Genomic DNA, 23693 nt, shown 5'->3' with positions numbered 1-23693 from the left:
TTATTAGGCACAAGGACAGATTTGCAGGACTTCTGCTTTGGACTGAGGAAAGGGAGCATCTTGGAATGAGCTCCGTGGGTTTACGCTACTTGACCCATTTAACGTGCTGACACCTTGGAGGGGGATCCGACTGGGAAGCTAGGTAGGGATGTCACTCTAGAGGTAGAGGAGGGACAGACTATTCTTTTAATTCCTGAAGTACAAATGAAAAGGGATTTGGACTCAGCGTCTATACTTAGTTGTGTTCTGATTTTGGAGTTCATTGTGTTATGCTTATTGTGCCGAATGAACTATATTCGTAGGCTTGACTCTGTATTAGTATTCATGTATCTTTATACTCTGATATTGAGGTGTGTCTTTAGTCTGTTATTTTTGGTTTAGTAATAAATTAACAAAACCCGAATCCGGAGTCAGTGGTCCTTTAGTCAGACGGGAAAAGGAACATTTATAATTGGTAATTTATCTTGCTCCCTTCTACACTTCTTTAGCAGGCAATAAAGACCATCAGGAAGTGGAATCTGGCCCCATCAGAAGCAACGCTCACGTGGGTTTTCAAATCCAGGAGTCACCATGTGACGCACCTAGCAGCTCCATGTGACTGAACAACACGCCTACTGCTGCCGCCCCAGTGTCCTGCTCCCACCTGGAAGTTCCACGCTGCCTGGTTGCTTCTTGCTGAGGGTGGTATATTACACAGCCCAGCTGCACATGTCTGACCCAGTAAGCCAGTACCCAGCATTACATCCATTCCTTCACTGGAACCCTTTGTTGTCACTGGCCCCTAACCAACTCAACCCACCCTCTGGAGGCCTAGATGGAGCACCTGGAGACCTTTTTTGTGAGCATGCACATTGACGTTGGCAGGAAACAGCCTATGCTTCTACAGCTGGGTGGAGCCAATGTGCAAAATATCTCCAAGTCTATCCTTGAAGCAGGCCCGTCACCCACTTACACAACTCTCAAGACTGCCATCTCCACCCACTTTTAACCTTTGCAAACCCTCACTATGAAAGCTTCCTCCGTCAAGCTCAACAGAAACCAGATGAGTCAGTGGCCGTGTTCCATGGCCACTTTAAAGAACTGGCAAGCACCTGCACTCTTCCAAATGATGAGGATGAGGTGAGGGCACAGTTCATCCAGGGGTGCACATCAGTACAACTCGAGAATGCATCCTGCATGTTTATGAGAGATATTCTGTCCCTAGGGCAGTCCAAAGAACTTTCCAAGGCAAGGGCACCACATGTAGACATGGCCCTACAGTCACCAATCAAGGAGGAGCTTGCCAATAACACCAGCATAGAGGCCCGGAGAGTGAAGCCAGAGGTGTCCAGCCACCCATGCCGGTGGTGTGGAGGTCCATATTCCAATCAAGGAGACTGCACAGCGTGGAGTAAGAGGTGCGCTGCAAGCGTAAAACTGAACCACTTATCCAAAGTGTGCCTACCCCGGCCCAGCCAAAATAGAGCATCGCCTCTGTAGATGCACATCCTGACACACCCGTGGAGAGTGACATAGACAATGATGAGCAAGAAGTCATCCACTTCATGCAGTCTGTCGATCTGACATGCAAAACACCCAGATCCATGCCCACCTGCCTCCTCAAGGTTCAGAGCCAGCCAGTCACCTACCTGATAGACATGGGCACAGACCTATACTACAACAAGCCTGAGTCACCCACCCTTCACTCCACCAAGGTAAAAGTATATTCTTTTGGCAACTAATCATGCCTGCAGCTTGCTGGAGTATTTCACATTGAAGTCACCCAGCAAGGCACCTCTGTCAAAGCCAAAATATATGCTTCCCAGGATGGTGCTAGTTTCCTTCTAAGCTGCCAAGTTTCAGAATAACTCAGATTGGTGTTTAACCTTTAGTATACATGCCAGCAACATTGGCAAGCTCATGCATGAGTTTGCCAACATGTTCAATGGCATAGTCTGTCTCAAGGACTAATCCATCCAACTGCACATCGAAAAGTCAATTGAACCAGTGGAACTCTGCCAACAGCCGATAGTATTTCACCTTCACCCCAAGGTTAACAAGAACTGGAGTGCTTCGAAGAAGGCGGTGGGTGTAGGGAGAGGAGAAAGAGTGCACTTTCTGCAACACCAAAGACGTGCTGTGAACTGACACGACTCTAGCATATTTTGACCCCAGAAAAGAATCTAAGTAAGGTGAAGATGCTAGCCCCACCGGGCTAAGAGCAGAAATTTCCCAATGTCAAGAATGTGTTGAGTGGGCCCACGTCACCTATGTAAGCCAAACGCTCACATCAACCAAGCAAATATATTTGCAGATAGAGAGAGAGGCCATTGCAATCCACTGAGGTGTCGCCACTTCTACGTGTACCTACACAGCCACCCTTTCACCATCCATATGGATCACAAACCGTTAATTCTATTGTTCAAAGTTTCAGCATCCAAGCCACCACCGAGAATCGATACATGGATCCTACAATTACAGAAGTTCAACTTCACTGTAGAAAACTGACCAGGCACCAGTATTCCAGCAGACTTCTTAACACGCCATGCTTGACCAGTCACCCCCTCAGAGGCCCATGACCCTCGACACTGAGGAGTACGTCTGCCTTGTCTTGAAGAGATCGAAGCCACTTCCAAATCCCTCTCAGATGTCATGGAACCATTGGAGCAAGATGATTGCCTGCAAATCGCCATCACTGCAGTACATACTAGGAACTGGGACACCCTCCGCTGCCATTCTACTCACTGAACAGAAAAAGCGAAAAGGATGCTCCAGTGCCTACACCATGTTTGATAGGACCTCTCGGTAAGGGCAGACGGTTGTTTTCTGCAAGAACTCATATTATCCTCTCCAGCAGCCTGAGACACCAAGCCTTTCTTTTGGCTCACTGAGCTCACTAAGGGGTGGTGTGATCTAAAAACAGGCTTAGGAGCAAAGTATGGTTCGAGGAAGTCGTCAAAAACTGTACTGCATGTCAGACAACAAGCCAACCTGAACCTCCAGTGCCAGTTATTACAGAAGGACTAACCGCCCCGTGGCAAAGAGTCAGCGTGGATTTTGGCAGCCTCTCTGACGGGTCGCACATGCTTACCCTCATAGATGATTCCTGCTGGTACCATAAAGTAGAACTAGTGCCATGCTGTGAAATGCTGCTCACATCTTATGTGCTACCTGTCCTTCGTTGCAAGCTACAGTTTGCGCAACACACTGATGTCGATCTACCTTTGTCTGCAATCTGCTTTTACTGTTGTTACGTTGATTTCGATTATATCTTCCCGCTCTAGCCTAAACAAGCAGGCGACGATGTACATTGCTCTGATAATCTGGCGGGTCATGTTCGTGCTTTATAAAACGTTTCAAATAAATAAATAATTGTCATCTGCATCAGTAGTCAACGCAAAGGTAGAAAGAATCACGGCCACCCACGATCTGTACAGATAACGTGCCACCCTTCAACAGGTGGGAGTGGGCCCATTATCTCCAGGCGCACAACATCAAACATTGAGGTATCATGCCGAGATGGCTCCAGGCCAATGGAGCAGTGAAGAGATTTGCGAGAACTTTGAAAAAAGTATTCCGCATAGCAGTAGCGGCAGCCAAAAATGTGGAGAGCGCCATTCACATGTTCCTAAGACAATACCAGTGAACACCCAATTCCACTACCGACATTGCCCCATGCCACCTGAGCCTCGGCCTGGCAATACGAGACACCATTCCCCACCACCCCAGGTGGCTGGTCTTCCTGACCCCCGAACCATTCAGATGCCTGCTGAGTGAATAACAATGCCTACGCCGCACGCAGGCGGCGAGCCAGACATCGCACCATCTGCCACAGACCAGACATCAGGTGTTCGAAAAGGACAGTGACCCAGGAGGAAAGTTCAAAGTGATTCCATGAATTGTCAAACCTGCCAAAGGCACTATGGTGACTGCCAAGAGGGCAAAAGAGACTGGCACCCAGAAATTCTTCCATTTCAAAATGGCGCCAGCTGGGACTGACAGCATCCGGATTGACCAGGACTCATGCAAGGACACCCCTCAAGGCAGCCGGGAGAGCCCCCGCTGAGCAGCTGAAAGGGATCAAGAGGATTACACTATTAATGTTCACCCCACAGAGCTACGAATAGGGCCCTTGTGCCGAAAGAGGTCCTAGAGCAGATGAAACCACCCATGCTCCCGTTCAAGAGTAGGCACAGAACAGTGTCACCTGAGATACGACCCGAAACCCTCTCAGCGATGCACAGACTTTGTAGTGGACTAAAGAAGAGTCATGAACTATTACACCCTGGGGGTGGGGCAGCCCACACCCCCATCTTTGGCCATGTTGGCGTTGTTTATTGACTCTTGTTCATGAATGTTACATGTAGTTATGTTCCTCTTATCTTTGGGCAAGGGAGGGATGCAGTGTTGCGAGTCCATCAAGAAATACCACCTGAGTCCAAATGAGGGGAGGTTTCCTCGTATCCCCCTGTGAAAGGTCATGACATGGATGGACCTGGCATCATGCGTCAGGTCCATAATAAATAAGAGCCTGTCCAGGAGGGAAGTTCGTTTTTGTATTACACTCAGGGGCATATACTCAAGGAATTATCGCCAAGTTATCAGCACTTTAGCGCAGCAAAAATGGCAAAAGAATTATCGCCCATTTCTCAAGCTGGTGCAAACTGCCAATATCGCCAGTTTTCCAGTGATAGCTTCCGCAAAAAACATCGCCACAGATAAGAGTGACAACTAACGCTAATGATATGCAGAGTAGGTGCAAAAAAACACGAAAACACCACTTCGCGATATTCTCAACGACCAGCCAGATCGGTGATGCGATTCAAAAACAGGCGATAAGGCGCCTTAGCAGCAGGGATTTAACACCTGCCTTTTACTGGTGTTAAGCAGGATGACTAACTGTAGTATCAAAGGGATCCCAGCCCAGAGCCACATCTGAAGACCAACACATGTCATGCAGACACTGATCATGCAGCTTGGTGACCCAAGAGGGCCACAACATCCACTGCCACCACCCCCGTGCCCCCCCACTTACCACCGAGGCAGCACAGAACAGGACAGCGGACGTTCTGAAAATGGCATGGCCCCTCAGCCACACAATAGCAGAATGTGGGGAGAGGTGGGAACCAAGTATGTGTGAAGGAGGCAAGTCACCCATGAATAAGAATGCACACAATGCCAAGTGTGGTGGTGATGTGCTGGGCAGACCCCAGTATATAGAGCACAGAGCTGTCCATGTGGACATATACTGCTGGTGCTTGTAATGTTGTGGACAGTGGATGCAACTATTTTACCTCAGGCAGTGGGGAAAACCTTGGGCATGTAGCTGTGTCCCCCCCCTTGTAAGCGTAAGCAGAGTGGGCGGGTCCAGCGTACGCCAGTCCAGTGTTAGAGTGTGAATAAATAGGCCGGGGCTCTAGGCGTGGTTCACTTCCGGGAAGGCCAACGTGTCTGCCAGGGAGGCGGCCCTCATCCTGCCACGAGGCCGCCACCGTGACTGCCAGCATCGTCGACACAGGCCCCCAGCGAACCCAGTGGCACAGCACTGTGGAGTTATGTCTGTGCTGACTACTTCCTTTGACCTACACTGCGGGAAGCAGGGCTCACAATTCAGATTGAGTCGCGATTGCAGATGAGGCAGAATTCAGTAGGCAAAAGACGGTGAGCCCGATTCACAGAACTAACTTAAGACAAAATCCTAAACTTACTACCATTTTGGTATTCACAGAAGGCACCTACTCATTTTGGCATTCACAGAAGACACTTACTCATTTCGGTATTAACAGAAGTTAGGACTCCTAACTCTAGGACTCCTAAATGCCTTCTGTGAATACCGAAAGTCTTAAAGTTAGGATTTTTCTCAGTTTAGGAGTAGTAAAGTGAGGACTCCTAAATTTACTACTCCTAAACTGAGAAAAATCCTAACTTTAAGACTTTCGGTATTCACAGAAGGCATTTAGGAGTCCTAAAGTTAGGACTCCTAACTTTACTACTCCTAAACTGAGAAAAATCCTAACTTTAAGACTTTTGGTATTCACAGAAGCCAAATTTAGGAGTCCTAAAGTTAGGACTCCTAAGGTCTGTGAATACCGAAATGAGGAAGTGCCTTCTGTGAATACCAAAACGGTAGTAAGTTTAGGATTTTGTCTTCAGTTAGTTCTGTGAATCGGGCCCATTGCTCCCAGTGCGGCTCACCAATATGACGCATCATCGCTGGCTGCGCACCCCCTGAGCACTTCAGATGCCACTACCTCTGTGCACCACATGTCAAAGCCACGTGGTCTTAATGAGGTAGAATTCAGTAGGCAAAATACATTGCTCCCAGTGCGGCCCGCCCAGATGATGCATCATCGCTGGCTGCGCACCCCCTGAGCGCTTCAGGTGCCACTAACTCTGTGCACCACAAGTCAACGCCATGTGGCTGTAGGCCCCTGCTGACCTCTGCCTCTGGCCTACACTGCGGTCAGCAGGGCTCACACACATCCAATCCATTCCTGACCTTCACGGACGATGCATCATTGCTGGCTGTGCTTCAGGTGCCACTAACTCTGTGCACCACAAGTCAACGCCATGTGGCTGTGGGCCCCTGCTGACCTCTGCCTCTGGCCTACACTCTGGTCAGCAGGGCTCACACACATCCAATCCATTCCTGACCTTCACGTACGCTGCATCATCGCAGGCTGCGCACCCACTGAGCGCCACAGGTGCCACTAATTCTGTGCACCACAACGCATGGACCCTTTATAATTGAGTTACATACTGCGGATGCTACAATGTCACCTCAGGCAGTGTGGAAGACCTGGGACGATGATGATGAAGATTAGGCAGGTGTAACACACCTCACTGCCGCTGCAGCAGGAATATCCCAAAGGGACACAATCATTGACAATTTCTTCACATGAGCACGCTCAGCTCTGGTGCCCCTACCTCAGTGCACCACAAGTCATGGCCCCTTCCGATTGAATATTGGGTGGCCACTGTACTTGCTCCAGCTACCTCCATGATGCTTCTCAGTTGTTTGTGTTATGTTGGTGTTTTCTGTTTCCGCTTTAATAGTGATCACTGTTCAAGTTGTTGCCAGCACCAACCACTCCCTGAGAGCTGGCTCACACTCACCGCACACCCATCCAGCACAGGCTCCACTGGATATGTGATCCTGGTAATAAAAAGGGGCCGGGCTCACGTGCCCGTAGCTAGTTCCACTACCAATCCAAGTGTGTCCGTGTGGTCATTATGTATGAATGATGGCCCCGGGCCCTACCACATTGCATTGTGCTGTGTACTGCAGATGCAACCATGTCCCCTCAGGCAGTGGGTAAGAGCTTGGACATGTAGCTAAGTCTTCCCCCCCTGTAAGTGACAATGTAGCATGCACCCGGAAGGTGGTCTCGCATGAACGGAGTAATGAAGGGAGCACAAGACCGCTCGGGGTCCAGGATCATGCATGCCAAGTTTTGTGTGAATCTGAATTGCCGCAGCATGAGCCACATGCCTAGCCACATTAGCAGCACCAGTTCAGCCAGGCATGTACTCTACATCTGTGTCCGCCCTATACTTTCTTTAGGCCTACACTCACGTGGCCGCCCACCTTCAACGGCCAACATCACTGTGTCATTGTCAGGCTTGTGGACATGCGCAGACAGGCATGACAATACTGTGCCGTTGGAGTGCAAGTGATACAATCGTGCAATGCACATAAGTATATGGGTTCGGGTGAGCAGGGGTACTCATAGTACGGCCCGCGGGCCGCCAGCGGCCCGCCAAGCCTTTCTTGGCGGCCCGCGGACCTTGTAGACATGTACCGGTGTTTGTTTAACAGTGTCAGCAAACACAGACTCTGCTCTGTGGGGCCCGGGGATTCAAGCGATAGTCCGGGTGGAGCTGCTGGGGCGCTAAGAGGTGAAATGCAACAAAGCCTCGTTATCATGCAAATGGTCTCTTAAAGACCTGTGAAGTACTCGGGTGGGGCTGTGTGTGTGCCCTGGAAGGGAAGCTGCCTCAGATGCCAGGGGCATAACGCAGCCCCCGTGGTGCGGGGGCCCCCACGCTCCAGGGGCCCCCTCACTCTAAGCGAGGGAGACGGCTGCGCCTGGAAGCAATCCTCTTCAGCTTCCCCTAGTCCCAATAAATTAAGCTGTACGCGCACACCACGGTGACGGCATCTAAGCCTCAGAGTCTTCCCTCTCATTCTGTCTCGCTCCTTAATGAAAACCGAGACTTCAAGAAACGGGTATTACCCTCTCTTTCCTCCTTTCGTTTATTTGCTCCCCTGTGAAATGGATCCAAAAAAGAATAACATTTTTGCTGGAAACGTTGTCTTTCTCTGACACAAGTGCAGCCTCCGGGTGGAGAGAAATAATACATTCCAAATGTGAAAAATAAATAACTAATTAAAGCAAGACCGAATGGTTGCAAGATGTCCAGATTGATTTATTTACACCTAAACACATTAGCGCCACTTTACAGTGTTTGCCAGTGAAGTGATACTTTTGTTTACTCCTCTCTCTTTGAACAACATAGTTATCCCTGTCTGGGAAAGTGCACCTTGCCTGAAGGTACTGAAATACCTGCTTTATGGGTGAATTGGAAAACAAAATGTGTACAGCGACTGTGTGTTTACGAATGTGGTCTTTTTATACCATACTGCCTATGTTTTGAACGAATATAAGCAATGGGCACTGAAACGGGTCGCTTCCGGGCCCTGTAGTCATGGCCTTACCTTTTCATGCAAAAGCACTCACTAATTTCAGAATAATGAGTGTTAAAGGAAAAAGGTAACCATGACTGAGAGGGAGGGAGACGGGGAGAGGGAGGGAGACGGAGAGGGAGAGAGAGAGGGGAAGAGGGGGAGAGGGGGAGGGAGACGGAGTGGGAGGGAGACGGAGTGGGAGGGAGACGGAGAGGGAGAGAGAGAGAGGGGGAGAGAGGAAGGGAGGGAGACAGAGGGGGGAGACAGAGAGGGGGAGAGAGGGGGGAGACAGAGAGGGGGAGACAGAGAGGGGGGAGACAGAAGAGGGAGACGGAGAGGGAGGGAGAGAGAGAGGGAGAGAGAGAGGGGGAGAGAGAGGGAGGCAGACAGGGAGGGAGGGAGACAGAGGGGGAGGGAGACAGAGGAGGAGAGAGACAGAGAGGGGGAGACGGAGAGAGACGGAGAGGGAGAGAGACAGATAGAAGGAGAGAGGGAGGGAGACGGAGGAGGGAGGGAGATGGAGGAGGGAGGGAGATGGGGAGGGAGGGGGATGGAGGGAGAGGGAGGGAGACAGAGGGAGACGGAGGGAGAGGGAGGGAGACGGAGGGAGAGGGAGGGAGAGGGAGAGGGAGGGAGATAGAGAGAGGGAGAGAGAGAGATATGTATATGCCGGGTTCGGTGGCTCAGTGGACGAAGGCGTCCGCTGCAGGGACCTGTGTTCCACCTCATGGTCACAGTTTTTTTTGGTTGCTCTAGCCCCGCCCCCTCCCCCAATGACCCCGCCCCCAAGGTGCGGCCCTCGGCCACAAACCACACTGTAAATTTGGCCCCCAAGAGAAAGTTTGTGAGTACCCCTGGGGGGGAGGAAGGAGCAGCTGTGAGGCAACGTAACACACAGTGATGCCGCTCATATGCCACATGCAAGACATGTCAAACATGAATTCCAAAGTCGCATATATCCCAAACCCCACCCCCAACAAGCCACGTTACATTTCCTGAATGCAAGTAGATGACAAACTAACATTAGGGATGAAAGCTCCTTTGTTTGAACTATCAGGCGGGAGCACATCTGCACCTCCGACCTCGGAATTGCATGTGCCCGGCACCCCCTGACAGATGCCATGCAGCTGAGGATGACTCCCACACTACGTACAGCCCGAGGAAGGAACAACGTATACACACCCCACAGACAGAAGTCCTTGCTCGAAGTTATCTTTCATGGAATGGACTTCACACTTACTCCCACACCATCCCAGGCGTACAACCGTTGCACACTAAAACAACTCATTGATCTGAGCTGTAGCATTTCATCCACAGACCTAGCGCAGGTCAGAACAGTGCCGCTTCAACCAGAGCCACTGACGCAACGGCAGAACATTCCGGACACATGCACAACCCCTGTCACGTGGCACTGTACCATGGACGTATGCTGCATTTACTGGGGGCACTACCATTGGCAGTGATGCGGATCAGTAACCGGCTAAGCTTCCGCCTTGCCAACGTCATGTGCATTTAGCCTGTGTTGCATTGTCGATTTTGCATATTCGAGTGGTGCATGGATGTCTGCCTATCCAACAGGACGGTAGATGAACTGGATTTTGACATGTGTGTACACCCCCTGTTGGCACACAACCAGGACTGTCACCATGATACACATTTATGGGATGCCTTGATAATTGGCATACATGCTGGCAGCTGAACCTGGGAAATTGCAGAAATCCTCATGTGCAGTGACCACATTGAACCACTCCCCTACTGGGCTGTAGCGCAAGTTGGTGAAAGGGGGTGGACACAGCACATCTGTCCGGACCTGCTAATGGATGGACTCGCCGTCCTGTTTGATGAAGTCAACAACGACCTCATGTTGGAAATATTAGCCTACGAAGCTGCAATCGCTTTCATGGACGAGTAACTACGTACCTGCAGCCACAAAAGATTGGAACCCATTGCACATGTCCCGACACCTTGTTGCTTCTTGGAGATCTGGTCACATATCCCACGACAACAGTGGACATGGCTGCATTCGCCTGGACTCCGAATACATGAGCGGACAACAACGTGGGTTAACACACACCTGTGAAAGGTGAGGCACTTCCCCGGAGTGGACAGCGGCGCTTGGCTACGTTCCTCATTCTGACATACTGCTGCATTGGTCTGCATGTTGTGGCACTTATCTTGCTCGTACTGACCCGCATATGCAAATAAAGTCTACGCACCTTCACTTGTATTCAACTGTGATGAGTGTTGATTTGAATGACAATGTGTGTCTCACTGCCTATCTGGCTCACGGCCACACTATATCCAGGCTTGACAGGACCACAGGCAGAGGGGGGGGGGCCTAGCCATCATTTATAAAGACAGTCTTAAATGTCGTACCACATCTAGTCCATTACCTAACTGCGAAAGTATCTTCTTCACGATTAGCTTATCTCAGGTGAATACGTTTTCCGGCATTTTAGTCTACCGCCCCCCCGGCCCGGCAGGCAATTTTTGTAAACATCTTCTTGACAATATTGTAAACCTGGCTAGTTCGCTCCCGAACTTTAAGCTTCTTGGAGATTTTAATCTCCACCTAGATGAGGTTTCTCTCCCATTAGTAGTGGAGATGACTGAAGGTCTCGGAGTACTGGACCTAAAACAACTGAGTAACAACCCTACCCATAATAAAGGACACACTCTTGACTCCATTTTTTCTAACATCTCTAATCTAAGGGTGGCTGACCCAAATCCTCTTCCTTGGTCAGACCATTCTTTGATCCCCTTTTCATGGACAATCCAAGGAGCTGATTTATGGGTAAAAAAAGTACCAAGTTAGTACTACCTTGGGCAAAACTGTCATATGATTCTTGGTCAAAGCATCTAGAAGAAACTGTTCCTAGACTAGACTCTAATCCAACAATTGCTTATGACCAACTTAATAACTGGCTACAATCCTCATTGGACATGGTTTTACCCAAAAAAGTTATTCATAAAAAAAGAGGGGGTCGCCATAACTTATGGTACACACCTAAGTTACGTGCCCTTAGACAAAACTCCAAGCAGCTAGAACGTCGCTGGAGGTAATCTCCGACAGCGGATAGGAAGGAGGACTATAGAAGCGCAATTAGAAGCTATAAAGATGAAATAAAATTAGCAAAATCTGCTTTCTATGAAAAAGAAATTCTTTTAGCTGAAAATAGCCCCCATGAAACTTTTTTTAAATCGCCAAATCTCTCTTTATCCCCCCCGCTTCCCTTAGCAATGATAAGGATAGTTTCCAACACTGTAATTTAATTGCTAAATACTTCAATGAAAAAATTCAGACTATTTATCAATCATTTCCCATCGGCTTAGAATCACAGGTAATGCGCTGTCATTAAGCAACTCAAGTTTTCCCCCCCTATAAATTTAACTATTCTTCAGAACATTTTTAACCAGGTTAAATCTGGAGCTCCGTCAGATGTTGCCCCCCCTTCGATTTTAAAACCATTGCTCCAACTGTTCTTGAAGTTATTAATACCTCCCTAGAATCAGGCTCTGTTCCCCTCTTATGGAAACAAGCTATGGTCAGAGCCTTACTGAAAAAACCTAATCTGGACCCTGAGATACTGTCTAATTATCGCCCTATCTCACTACTGCCAGGTATTGGCAAACTGGCAGAGAAGTATGTTAATATTACGATCTCATCCTTCTTGGAAACTAACAACTGCTTCCATCAAACTCAGACAGGCTTTAGAGCCCAACAAAGTACGGAAACAGCTTTGCTAGTTGTGACGGAAAGTTTAAGAAGGATCACGGATAATGGAGGCTGTGCTGCATTGATTCTTCTCGATCTCAGCGCAGCCTTCGATACCGTGAACCATCAGCTTTTAATCCAAAGAATTAAAAGCCTTGGAATTACTGATTTGGCTTTAAAGTGGCTACAGTCCTACCTAGAGGACCGCTCATTTGTGGTCTTCGATGGGAATGTCCCTTCCGAACCATTACTTCTTGGCTGTGGGGTCCCTCAGTGCTCGTCCCTGAGCCCCACTCTATTCAATGTGTACATGAGTTCCCTTGCCGAACTGGTAATTCCCCATGGAATTCAGATTGTTACGTATGCAGACGATACCCAGTTAGTGGTATCACTCAGCCAAGAAAATAAGTCTGCTCCCAATCTCATGCTGTGTTTGCAAGAAGTATCAAAATGGATGGATGCTTCTTATTTAAAACTTAACGGGGACAAGACGGAACTTATGTTTCTTGGAAATTGTCCCCCAACATCGATAGCCCCCTGGTGGCCTAACTGTCTTGCCCCCCCCCCCCCCCCGATTCCAAAAACACAAATTAAGAGTCTGGGAGTTTGGATAGACCATGATCTGAACTTTAAGAAACAAGCGAATAAGGTAGCCACTAGCTGCTTCGGATTGCTCAGAATGTTAAGGAAGATTCTCCATTTTCATCCATCTACTGTTAGGAGAACAGTGGTCCAGGCGCTCATTCTGTCATGCCTAGACTATGCGAATGTTCTATATCTGGGAGCTCCTGTGGTCGCCGTTAACAGACTTCAAGCTATTCAGAACTGTGCAGCACGACTTCTCACCAATTCTGCCAGGTGGATCTCTGCCAAGCCCTCTCTGGCATCACTCCACTGGCTGCCGGTTCCCCAAAGGATCCACTTTAAAGCCTTGTGCATTGCTCACAAGGCACTTTCTAAAAAGGGACCCCCAGTTGTTCGATATCTTATTCAGTTTTACTGTCCTACTAGATCCCTGAGATCAGAAAATAAACACCTGGCTTTAGTACCAACTGTAAAACGAATGCATAGTGGAGGACGATGTTTTGGCTACAATGCTGCAAAGCTTTGGAATGGCCTACCATTGACCATTTGATCTGAATCTAATTACATTCTGTTTCGCAAATGTTTAAAAACTTTTCTGTTCCCGTAATTCGTCCACTTGCTCTGGGAGTTGCTACAGCGCTGGGATGCTCTAGGGTAGCCATGCGCTTTATAAATGCCCCTTCAATTCAACACATGCGCATTGATAGCATTACCCAGGAGTGCCTTTTTGTGGAATCACTGTCCCTACATTCATCCATACTTTCATTCTTGATTGATCATGGCCATTACACATCTGTGTGAATTGGAATGTTTTATTCACATTCAGTGGAGTGTTGAAGCTGGATCAGTACAGGGCCATGCAAACCGCTCTTTACATTGTCGGCCCGTGGAGGGCCAGTCAGAGCCCTTTCGTGATTGACAAGTTCATAGGGAGTGGAAGACTACAGTCCGCAGTGTGATTGCTGTGTCATTGGTAACCAAACCAAATATGGCAGTCCATGTCGAAGTCCAAGGTGAGTGTCGCTCAGTGTATTGGGGTAGAGTGGGAGGTGTTATTCCAGGGAATGATGCAGAGGGCAGAACCAAGACGAACCCGGCCATGTGGCGGAGATGAATGCTACCACTTAATTCCTACCACAAACCCAGATTCATCATCATCTTCGTCCTCTGAAGTGTCAGGTGCCTCACATGCGGGTGGTGGTGTTTTGCTGCATCACTGTGTGGCAGTGACACATCAGGGGCTGAAGATTCCATAATGTGCATATTATGAGTATAAAACCCTTGTGTCATTAGGTCTAAATATCAAAATTCAGAAAGTACCTTTAGAATCCTATTTAAGGCTAGCGAAGATACTTATTGTGATTGGTTACATTTAGTATTGAATTCATTGACCGTGAAATAGTTTCCATACTTAGAATATTATTTTGTACTTTAGGTGCCGGACTTTGGGGACCTTATTTGATTATTAAGATACACGGCGGTAATGGACGCCGTGTTTTGATACGATTGGAGATAAATTCAAGGTACAATATAGTGGCGTTTCTTTTCTATTTGTGACTATTGGGGATTATCAGTTGTTAGCTGTACATAATAGATGGGTTTAATCTGTTCAAACTAATGGACATTGGAGGGTGCCGACGATTTGGCGTTCTTGACGTACTTTCGTATGGGCAAGCCTGTATAAACATATTGCAGGATTTAGAATATTATATTGTATATTAGAACATTGGAATGTGGAGCACTCCATTGTAGACAATGGAGTGCTCCGTGCTTCTACGGGCCGGTAAAGGCCCGCAGAGCAACATTCTAATGTTTTACAAAAGCCTTTCGAAGCTCGAGGAGATTTAAATCTCCTCGAGCTTCGAGAAGCCTTTGTTTAATTTGTTAGAACATTCTGCCCTCTAGTGGCAGAATGTTCTAATAGCCTTATAGCCCTTCGTAGCAGGGTTATACCGCTATTAAAGTCCTGCTGCTTTTGTTAAAGTCCCTCGCCTTCGGCTCGGGCCTTTAACGCTGCAGCGGGCCTTTAATAGCCGGTATATCCCGCTACGAAGGGCTATAAGGCTATGTTAAGGTGCCAGTTTGTTGGAAATATTATTTTGTTATCACGAGACATAAGGCAAAAATAACGCCATGTTCTAAGACGCATAGAGAAAGAATACGGTATTTTATAGTAGCGCTTTTTTTTGTTGGTGATAACCTTGGACTATAGTTTGATATTATTTAATTGTTGGATGAAATAGATCGGCAAAGCTTGCCCAAATTTTGGAAATGAGTTATTAATCGAATATTAAAGGGTGCTACAAATGTATTTATCTTATAATTTTGCAAAATCGACATACTAACATTTGGACAGACCTAATACAAGGATTGGTAATTTGGATATTTTGTAGAAATTCATTTCGCGGATAATTAATACTACCTTAAATTACCTTTATTAAGGTAAGATTTACTTTGGAAAGTACGGTCATTTGTGATTAAAACAGACACCATGAAAGACCATTGCCTTGTCTATTAAGCAATTTTACCTTTGATCTTTACAGATTCAGCCTTAAATAGGATTCTAAAGGTACTTTCTGAATTTTGATATTTAGACCTAATGACACAAGGGTTTTATACTCATTATGGAATCTTTAGGTTGATTTTTGAGTATCACAATATCACTATTACAAGAATTACTACATATCAAGGAGGCAGATATTCATTTCTATAATTTTTATCATTGACCAAATTTAATGAATGATTTAAAAGTAATTGGTGGTCTTGAATTGGATGCCAATGTAATGAAAGAATCATTGCTTTACTTATCCTTTAATGCAATTACTTTAATGCTATTTGGGATATTTTATATTGTCACAAATCAGTTCATTTGAATAGCCCATTGCACTGGGTGCAAATGTCTTGGGTTTTCTTGGTCTTATGAAAATTGTACTTTGTTTATTATTACAATATTGAATTTTGTGTCACTTCCAGCCTTGAGAAAGTCGTGGGCTTAATGCCGTTAACGACGAAACGCGTTGGCACAAGGAATTGGAAGATTTATGGAAATTAAACAAGAAGAAGAATAAGAAAATAATCTATCTATTTGTATTATTCTTTGATGAATGTTCTTGATTATTTTGGTGACGTGTGCTCCGAAAAATTGTGAATGCTGTAATCAATCCTATGATTGAATCTTGGAGAGGCTAGGGTGATTTCTCTCCCTTTTCTGGATGCACCGTATTATTTTGTTTCTTAGTAATATTTAGTGTGACTACTATATGTGCGCTTCTTATACCCTTTACACCCCAACTACTTTGACTAAGAAATTCAAGATATGTTACAGTACAGGGCCAATGATTCATGCAATAGACACATCATAGTTAGCTTTGAGCCAACCATTCATCCATCGCTCCATCCACTCTCTAGGCCGTACTCACAGGAGATGGTAAGCAGGAATAGCTGGCTGCTCAGGGTATTCGCAGGATTGGACGCTGTGCAGACAAAGGGACCGGTGTCTCCTCTGGTCACCGGGCTGATTACGAGAGATGACCGGTCCGCTGACAGGTGGTACCGTGGGTCCTGAGGTAGAGCAATCCCATTGAACGTCCAGGAGAAGATGGGATCTGTACCCAGAGCTGAGCAGGTCAGAGTCACAAATCCTTCATTTTCCCAAAGGTGACCTGAAGTCACATTACTAGAGATAGTCACACTGGAGATGGGATCTGCCAATCAGAAGACAGAAAAATGAACAGATTAGTGGTTTGTGTTTATGGAACAAAACATATGTGATAGCGTTCAGAGGAAAGGTCAAATGTAGGGAAAGTGTCTAGGCGCTACACTCTCTATTGTCCATGATGGCACCTCTCTGTGAAAAGAGACATGTCCACCGGTGCTGGGGTCTCCTCCTTGGACAGGATTACAGAGACCTGTTTTGTGAGTGTCCACGTGCTATGAAGCATGTCATAGGGCAGCTATGGAGCAGGTGGCAGGACGGTGTTTGAAGGCTAAAACCTTACAGACGGCTCTGAAAATGTGTTTTCAGAATGGAATGTTTCTATTTCCTTCAGGCTCCCCTTCATTCATCTATTCATCCTGTTCCACATAGCACCAAGGTGTGCCCTCAGAGTGTTGGACAACAAGGAGGAGCTTTGCAGAGACAGCACCATAAAGTAAGGGCAGTCTGGGCTCAGGGATGAACAAAGACATAAGGGAAAGAAAGGCAGCAGAGCGCCTAGAAGCACGGGTTCTTCCTGGGTGTAAACAGGAGAGAGCTGGTGAAGGGTGAGCAGCCCTTACAATAACACAGGTTAAGGTTAAGGTAATGTTACGTTAGGCGGCGCAGCGCAGCCCAGCAAGACACCAGGGGGCAGATTTACAAGCCCCTTGCGCCACTTTTGCGTCACTTTTAACATGTGACATCAAATCTGGGGAACAGGGTTCGAGTCTCATCATGTGATTCTGGGCAAATCACTTAATCTCCCATCGCTTAACAAAAATGCATGTGTTCTCATGTAACGCAACTGGTGCTCTGTAAAGCGCTCTGATATCCGATTCGGTTCAAGTTTGCGCTATAGAAAACTCAGAAAAAACAAAGGGAGCCCCCTCTCCTTAGCTTGTGGGGTCTCTGGCGTCATTCTGCACCACTGACCCTGCTCAACTCTCCCCTCATATTAAATCAGGGCTGGCGCTTGTGATCTGGCTTCTAGGCGCATTAACATCTTCTTTGTCCTTGATTAGAAGCTCTGTGCAAACAGGAATTTATGCAAGGATTGGAATTCTGAGCTCAGATATAACCCCCCCTCTCCTCCCCACACACATACTTGGGGGCAGATTTACAAGCCCCTTGCGTCACTTTTGCACCGTCATTGCGTCAGTTTTGTGACGCAGCGGCAGCGTAAAAGTTGCGGCCCATTTACAACGTGACGCATCTAGGGAGATGCGTCACGTTGTGAAGCCCTGTGCCACATTAAACCTGCGTCAGGTTTAATGTATGCAGTGTGGGCGTTCCGTCGCAGGAAGCCCCGGAAAAGTGACGCAGTGAAATCTACAAGATTTCACTGAGTCACTTTTAGGCCCATGCTGCGTCAAAACCCTGCGCCTGCTTGAAGCAGGCGTAAGGAGAGACGCAGCATGTTAGGCATAGGGCGCCCCTGAGCATTGCTGAAGCTGCGTCGTGCTTGCGACACGACTCCAGCAATGCGTGACTTTTCCATCAACAGATGCGTCAGAATTTCTGACGCATCTGTCAATCCTTGCGCCATGGTGCGCCGTATTGTAAATACGGCGTACCCATGGTGACGCAAGGATTTGGCATCTTGTAAATCTGCCCCTTGGTATTTAGCAGAACTTGTTCAATTACTTGTAATTAAGGCATTTGAGAGTAGAGTGTGGTGTAAATCTTGCTCCCTACAGCTCAGCACTGCTGTCCTTCAGCTTCAGGGCTGCCACTGGGTCTGCCAGGTCCTCTTCACTGTTTCTTAGTCACATCACTCTCCTGCTGGAGCGAAAAAGGCAGTTCCCCCGCAGGTGATATGGAAATAGATCGGCTTAGAAGGTGCTGAAAACAAATTCCCGGGTCTTATCCCTCGCCCAAAGAAGTCAGGGGGGTGGCATTGAGCACATCTACAATTGAGGTGACTATATTTGGTCTAAACTTATTCTCCAATCTTGCTCACAGTACCACAAAGCACAAGTTGGGTTCAGCAGTTGTACAACATTTGTGGCAGATGTAAATACCCTGAGATTCACATGGAACTCTGACCTGGTGCCTCCACTAGACTGCTTCCCCAGGGTGTGCTAGCATCACACAGTGCTACACTTTTAACCCACTGATTGCCGTGAAGCGGTGAGAGGAGTTAGTAATGTATATCTTTTACTCGAGTGGCAGCAAAATCAACTTGAATGGGCGTGCACTCTTTGCACTGCACGGTGCCATTCACACTGAGTGCTGCTCGCACTACTGGCGCTAGATTGCAGTGCGAGCAGTGCGACGTGCATATTTTCCACCCATGGGTGGAACTCCATGGAGTTTATCTGTAACTTTGCGGAATTCCACAGAGTGAAACTCCATGAGTTCCGCCCACCCATGTAGATAACATGTTAAGACACAGATAAACCAACACAAACCAGTATCTGCCCCGACTAATGGCAAATGACCATTACACAAGAACTAATAATGATGTGGCATGACATCATGTAACCACAAAACACGCCTCACCTTTCACCCTGATCTCCAGGGGGCGGCTGGTGTTGCTGCTGACGGGGTTGTGTATTCCACAGGTGTAGGCCCCGCTGTCGGATGCCATTAGTGGGTGAAAGTGCAGGAAGGGGCTGGATTCATTGCATGTGATGCGCTGCTGGTCGCAGGTGATGTTCACGTTATCTTTAATGAACTGGTATCGCTCCACTGTCTGGCTCAAGGCCTCACACTTTAGGGTCATATTATATCCATTAAAGTCCAATCCTGAAGCTATGACCAGGGATGGTTCGGGAAGGATATCTAGAAGACATCGAGTTCACACTGAAAATTCACAGCAAACATTTTACATTTTTAAATGTATTTTAAATGCATATGTGACACACATTATATTCCCAAGGTTTCAAAATGAAATAGCTAATATAGTGAGCCTGTGCTTAATGTATCCTTACGCACACTCTTATGCATACGGTCATTTGTCATAAAGTTTTACAATGTGTTTACAACACTGGGCACATCACAGGGTGATGTAACCCGGCCAGGCAGCCACCTAAACCACACAAACCCCGAGGGTGGGGTCACGAAGAGGGTGACCGTCATTGTCCTGCCCCTGTGCCTCTAGCCAGGATTAGCTACTGCTCTCTCTGTCTGGTAAATTAGGGGCATATCATCGAGGACCGGCAATAATTATCACTAAGCGCACTTAGCACTAGGATTATTATCGCCGGCTAGCGTGGAAATTTATTACTGAGATAGCGTGCTATTAGCAACGCTTATCTCAAAAGCGATAAAAATCCTAGCGCTGACTGCCAAACGTGAGATTATCGCTAGAAACCTAGCGATAATCCCAAAAAAGTTTGGCGATAGCTTACTGATAGGGCCTCACATACTTAGCCATGATATCCACCTTCCATAGGATATCATGGCTAAGTCAGTTTCAAAGCAGTGTGGTAAATAAAAATACCGGACTGAATTTCATACGGAATCTTAAAATAAAGTAAATAGCTCAAAATAACAAGAGGCAGAATCCGTGGTATAAGAGGTTTTCTAATGGGCTTTATTCCATTCAAAATGGCCGACTCGAGTCGCGGCCTTCAGGTTCCGTCACCACGAGGGTTCAGGAAGTGAAGTACAATAATTTATTAACCGACATGTATTTTTATAATAAGTACATTACAATGAAACGAATGTAGAAGGCGTAACATTTGATAAGAAAAGTGACAAAACAGTGACATAATCGAAACTAGGCGTAATAAGGAATAAAAGAAACATGATTGGTTAGAATTATCAGACATAGGTGGATCTATAAGATAATACTTGGCATAGATGCGCGCGCGGCAGCATGACGTGTAATTGACGTGCAACTAGGGGGTGAAGGGGACTTGACATTTTAGCTCTACATGTGGAGACGAGAAGTCTGGGGGTCAAGTCAACCTAATCCCAAATCATATCTAACATCCTATGTTTAAAGAACTATGTTATCCACAAGGAAGAGACTCTCGGACAGAATCTATTCTATACTGACTGTGTACGTGTACAAGCGTCTAAGTGTCTATATGAGATGCGAGGGATAGAAAACTTTCCATGGCAACAGGGCTATGAATCATTTGCAGGAGGACGGAAAGGCTGAGTCCCTTGCTTGTGAGCTAAAGGAAATGTTTACCTGAATCACTGGACAGGAATGCATCGGCTGGAGAGCAAAATAGATAATTCGAAGGTGAAATACAGCTTCTTGGCAGACAGGCGAAAACTGGCCGAGGCAGGCACCGTTAGCTGCACAGGGAGTAGGACAAAGTTCATGGATACAGATGCGAGCTCAAGCTGAAGCTGTCAGAGACAGAGAGCAGGGAGAGGCTTTGAGGACAGAATCGGGCCTACTTGCCTGAACTGTAAAAATGGAGTAACTTAGCCATATAAAGTCGGTGGCCTTTTCATGCTTAGGAATCGAATATCCAGCCCATTGATGGCGGATCTGACAGAGAACATGTCGACGGTAGACACACATATGTTTGCGTCTTAGAAACTGGGACTGGAGGGAACATACATGTACTTGTAACATGCATATAGAACCGTTGGGGTCCAAGATAGGGGACATAACTGATCAGGAAAATCCATATTTCCACATTCCCTCCTTGTCCCCTTCTTGCCCTTCAAGAGACATCAATCTTCATTATTCCATCGATTTGCTCATGGAGCATCATTTCTTCTTCCTTCTTCTTCCGGCATTCTGAACGGGACCTGTGATGTGGAATGCATGATGTGGCACACAGACCACAAATCGCTGGTCCACCTTGCAGGCATAAACAACAACTGAAGAGCATAAGAAGGCCAATACCTAGGAAGGATAAAACTCTCCATCCCCAGGCTGATATCACACTCCAAAACCACCCGGACCACGTCCAAGTGCCTGGATTCTCGTGTATCTGGCTTACAATCTTATGAAGGCGTGTTATAGCTTTATATACAGATGGCGAATTTTCTGGTATGAATATGCAGCAGCTGGATCCGATGACCCTGCAAGCTCCGCCCCTATCGGCCAGGATGACGTCAAGGACAAGACGATTCTGGAGAACAACAATTCTCATCACTGATTGTTCCTCTGTCAGATTGCCTAGGGCGGCTATAGTCTCGTTTACTACAGCTTCAAGAGTCTTGGTGAGTCTGCGTATCAGCTTACTATTTGATATTGTACCTATATAGGGAAAGATACCTTTATTGAAATCTACATACTTGTCCCATGCCGTCTCAGTATAATCGACAACTGGGAGATCTCTTTGCTCTCTATTGTGTACTAAATGAACATTTCGATAATAATCAGGGGGAGCTAGGAAAACAGGTGGCAAAAGGAATGCTATGTAACAAGTACCATCCCAATCTAGAGGCAGACGCATATATGCCGTCTGACCACATATGAAGTAAGAATGGCGAGAAGCTCTAAATGAAGATTTACCTTGATCACTATATACTACTGTAGTAACGCATTTGCTATGGCCCATATGTATGGAACCAACTTTTCTTACACATAATTCACCCTTTACTGGGAATACTGACATAGTGGGCAGAATTAGTTCAACTTCGGATTTGACATTCAAAATCATAAGATTAGGCGTAAAATTACCTAATTTATACACTTCATTTTCTAAGTCAGTTCCTGTTCTACTGGGGTGACCCTCCTTATTAGGGTGACAGACTTTGAATAAAACTAGATTCAGATTTCCCCATATCCAATGTTGTTGATAAACTGCTGTGTCGGGGTCTATGGAATTTAATAAACTAAACCATGCTCCACAGGAGCCATTGTGTGTGAATGGATGTGGAAAGAAAGGCAGAACTCCTTTGTTATTCTGATAGGGAGGAAGTCGGCCACACACCCAACAATTGGTCGCATTACTAGTCTGATGGGAATGATGTAACATACTAATGAAGGTGTTATTGCGCAGCGCAAGTCTATAAGATAATTCATGTGGCGGTAGGTCACTAAAAGAATGTTCTGCAGCAACATTATAAACATGTCTAGAGATAGGATGATATATGTGCAAAATCACACTCGTAATAATTACTAAAATACTCGATAAAAACAAAATTAATAATGTCCTCATACAGTAGCTACGCAGTGATTTACAATACGCCTGTCGTTTCAACATTTCTCGGGTATTTTCTCTACTCAGGTCCAAGGGATACATGTCGGAGACAATTCAACCGCTTCACCTTGGAGAGGACTTAAACAATCAAATTGCTCGACTGTTTGGGCCTAAGCTTTAATTTATAGCACTGAGAGTCATTCTTTTCAACAAAAGGAAGTTTTGAATCAGTCTGTGAGGGAGTGCAGGGCACAGTGTCTATATCTGAAGGTAGTCCATGAAATTTTTTGACGTGACTTGAATGAATCCACCCTTTACGTCCCTCGATCTTCACGGCTGTTCTTGTGGTCAACAGGACCAACTTGGGTGCTTTCCACCTGGGCTCCAATTGACTTTTCCTGTCGAAATTTCTCACAAAGACAAGATTACCCGGAACAACGTCATGGGGTTTCGCCTCAGTGTTGTCGGGAAAGGCTGCAGCTACCTGTGAACGAGAAGATTGTAGTGCAGACATCAAGGAAGCCAAGTAATCTGTCAGCATATTACAGTCAACATCAGTTATTTTACGTGGTATAGGCGTCCCCCACATATTCGGTGGTCTACCAAAGATCACCTCATACGGGGATAGCCCTGTTCTAGAGTGTGCTACCATTCTCATGTAAAAGAGTGCAACTGGTAATGCTACTATCCAGTCGACACCTTTCTCTCTACATATTTTGGACAGTCTGATTTTCAGTGTCTGGTTATGTCTTTCTACGAGACCTGCTGCCTCGGGGTGTCGGACACAGTGGAATTTCCACTGATATCCCAACAAAAGTGAGACATGTTTCATTAATTCGGATGAGAAAGGCTGACCGTTATCTGAATATACAACACGTGGTAAACCGTACCGTGGGAAGAATTCTCGAACTAGCTGCTTGGCAGTAGTCGGGGCAGTGTAATCTGATACGGGATACGCCTCTGTCC

At 46.6% G+C, this 23693-nt stretch overlaps 1 protein-coding gene across 1 annotated transcript in view; it reads right to left on the bottom strand.

The window, feature by feature from the left end:
* Positions 1 to 23693, bottom strand: part of LOC146808750 (cell adhesion molecule CEACAM1-like) — a 155200-nt gene that overhangs the window by 111947 nt on the left and 19560 nt on the right. Inside the window, exons 2-3 of the mRNA XM_085615561.1 lie at positions 19168 to 19449; positions 16388 to 16672 (exon numbers count right to left, since the gene is read on the bottom strand). Coding sequence (XP_085471687.1) covers positions 16388 to 16672; positions 19168 to 19390 — 508 coding nt within the window. The 5' untranslated portion in view covers positions 19391 to 19449. The remainder of the gene's footprint in view (positions 1 to 16387; positions 16673 to 19167; positions 19450 to 23693) is intronic.

This window comes from Triturus cristatus, chromosome 7 (assembly GCF_964204655.1).
Source record: "Triturus cristatus chromosome 7, aTriCri1.1, whole genome shotgun sequence".
NCBI lineage: Eukaryota > Metazoa > Chordata > Amphibia > Caudata > Salamandridae > Triturus > Triturus cristatus.
Note: the sequence above shows the minus strand (reverse complement) of the source record. Positions and strands in the feature narration are given on the sequence as shown.